This window comes from Corapipo altera, unplaced genomic scaffold (assembly GCF_003945725.1).
Source record: "Corapipo altera isolate COAL_440 unplaced genomic scaffold, ASM394572v1 289, whole genome shotgun sequence".
In the NCBI taxonomy this organism is placed as follows: domain Eukaryota; kingdom Metazoa; phylum Chordata; class Aves; order Passeriformes; family Pipridae; genus Corapipo; species Corapipo altera.
In genome coordinates, this window is record NW_020885101.1 from 20,194 (window position 1) to 22,511 (window position 2,318).

The 2,318-nt window shown below is 67.6% G+C and overlaps 1 protein-coding gene across 1 annotated transcript; it reads right to left on the bottom strand.

The window, feature by feature from the left end:
- Nucleotides 1–358: 358 nt before the first annotated feature.
- On the bottom strand, nt 359–2,254 carry PCGF1 (polycomb group ring finger 1). The gene is made up of 7 exons (XM_027669719.1): nt 2,241–2,254; nt 1,684–1,755; nt 1,472–1,580; nt 1,321–1,354; nt 1,096–1,182; nt 929–1,009; nt 359–512 (listed from the first exon to the last, which is right to left on the bottom strand). The coding sequence occupies exons 3-7, from the start codon at nt 1,558–1,560 to the stop codon at nt 465–467; spliced, it is 339 nt and encodes a 112-aa protein (XP_027525520.1). The 5' UTR covers nt 1,561–1,580; nt 1,684–1,755; nt 2,241–2,254; the 3' UTR covers nt 359–464.
- Nucleotides 2,255–2,318: the final 64 nt, after the last annotated feature.

The following is a 2,318-nucleotide window of genomic DNA, read 5'->3' on the forward strand; positions in this document are numbered from 1 at the left end:
GCCCGCGGGGGCCAGACACGCACCAGGCAGCCGTGACAGGGATCGATCTGCTCGGGGGGTGAGGGGCTGTGAGACCCCCCCGGCACGGCAGGGGAATGGGGAGGGAGGGGGCTGCAACCCTCCAGCCCCCATCACAGCCCCACTGCCCACGGTGCACCCCCAGCACCCCCATATTGCAGCCCATGGCTCAGCACCCCCAGCTGAGCCCACCTGGAGGGCACTGCCTCCCCCATGCAGCCCCCCCTGCTCCTGGAGGTGCTGGTACTGAGGGGGCCCCCCAGAGGCCCTTGTAGCAGACCCCCCAGAGGCTCCCACCCCAAACGCAGCCCAGCCCCTCCAGACAGACCAGCGACCCGGAGGGGTTTTTCCACAGTTTTATTCCAAAAATAAACTCGAAGGGTGGTATAAGTTATGGGGGGCAGGAGCAGGGCTGCACTGGGGGGGGCAGCACCCAACCCCTGCCCCTACCTCCTCTTGTCCTTGATGCTGTAGTGCAGCAGGAGGGGCGCAGGCTGTGGGGATGGGGGGGTCAGGGCCGGGGGACCCCGGGCAGGGACCTCCAACCCCGGCCCAGGGATGCCAAACCCCAGCCCAGGTTCTGCACCCTGGGACAGGGACCCCAAACTCCAATCCAGGATCCCCCTGGGACAGTGACCCCCAAATCCCAGCCCAGGACTCCAAACCATGGCCCAGGACCCCCTGCCTGGGGCGGGGCCCTCCCCCCAGGGCTGTGCCCTGAACATGGCCAAGCCCTTCAGGGACTCCCCCATCCCCTGACACGTGCAGGGGCCAAGGACCCCCTGGGTCACCACTGTGGCCATTGACATCAATCATCCTCAATCCCCTCATCCAGCACTGCCCTGAGCCCCCCCAGGAGGGTCACCCAGCCCCCCTCCAAACCGGGGGCTGCCGTCCCCCCGACGCCCACCTTGCTGAACCAGCGCGAGAGCCAGAGCTGCTTCATCGTCATGTGGTCAGGGAGGGGCTCGTTGTCAAACAGGATCTGCACCTGCACAGGGGGCTGTGTCAGGGGGGCCGGGATGCCCCTGAGGCCAGAACCACCCCCCGAGTCTGACCCCTCTGGACCCCACTCACGTGCTGCAGGGGCAGCCCCAGCCGGTGGCACAGGACCCTCCGCAGGTGCCGGATCTGCGCCCGCACCGAGCACCTCACGTACTTCTGCTGCAAGGGACAGAGCAGGGCAGTGGGCTGTGGGGACCCCATGCACTTGCCAGGACCCCGCACACACCCTGGGACCCAGGCAAGCCCTGGGGCAAAGGCTGGGGGTCAGGGGTGGGGGCTGTGGGGACCCCCACTCACCTGCAGCACAGCCTTGCTCTTGTCCTTGCTGGAGCTGCAAGGGGAAGGGAAGGGGACACGTGTCCAGTCTCAGGGCTGGAGGCCTGGGCTGCTGCCGTGCCCAGTGCCCCCTGCCCACCCTGCCGAGAGGCTGCAGCCCCCCCGGACTCACCTCAGCTTCTCAAGGCAGAGAGAGACGTGCTCGTCGTAGCGGAAATAGTGGGCACGTGAGTGGTCAAAGGTGCTGTAGGGGAGCCCCATGGGGTCACCCCCCACCGTGTCTGGGGACACGGGGGGCACAGTCAGCCCCCTGTGGCCCCAGCACCTTGGCTGGCTGCCCTCTGTGCCCCCCTGTGCCCCCCCCCCCGTGCCCCCCTGGCCCACCGTCACCGCTGGGCTGTGTCACCCGGTCGAGGCCACGGGACTGGTAGAATTCCCGGATCCGTTTCTCCTCACCTGGGGGTGAGAGGTGGCTCAGGGACACCTCTGGGGCCTGTGTGCCCCTGAGGGGGGTCCCTGGGTGCCCTCAGCCCTCCCACTGCTCTCACTGCACCAAGCCCCTGCCAGAGGTTTGGGACCTTGTCCCTGTCCCCATCCCCTGTCTCCATCCAGTACCCTGTCCCCAACCCATCCCCATCCCCTCACAGACATGTCCCTGATCCTGCCATCCCTCACACCTCTTCCCATGTTCCCTCTCCACTATGGGGTACCAGTGCCCACACCATGTGTCTCCTGTGCCTCCCATCCTTCCTTGCCATGCCCCCCATCCCTCCCCACTGCACCCCCAACTCTCCCTCCCACATCCCCCATCCCTCCCTCCCTCCCTCTGCGTTCCCCAGCCCCACAGCCCTCCCTGCCCTGGCACTTATCCCTCATCCCTACATGATCCCTCCTGCCCCCCGTACTGTGCTGCAGGCTGTGCCCCCCTGTGCCCCCTCTACTGTGCTGCAGGCCGTGCCCCCTGTGCCCCCCTGTGCCCCCTCTACTGTGCTGCAGGCCATGCCCCCTGTGCCCCCCTG

Coding starts and splice junctions, on each gene's coding strand:
- PCGF1 (XM_027669719.1), bottom strand. CDS start 1,560: ATGGGGCTCCCCTACAGCACCTTTGACCACTCACGTGCCCACTATTTC. Junction 1,183..1,320: donor AGAGCAAGGCTGTGCTGCAG/GTGAGTGGGGGT, acceptor TGTCCCTTGCAG/CAGAAGTACGTGAGGTGCTC. Junction 513..928: donor TCTCGCGCTGGTTCAGCAAG/GTGGGCGTCGGG, acceptor CCATCCCCACAG/CCTGCGCCCCTCCTGCTGCA.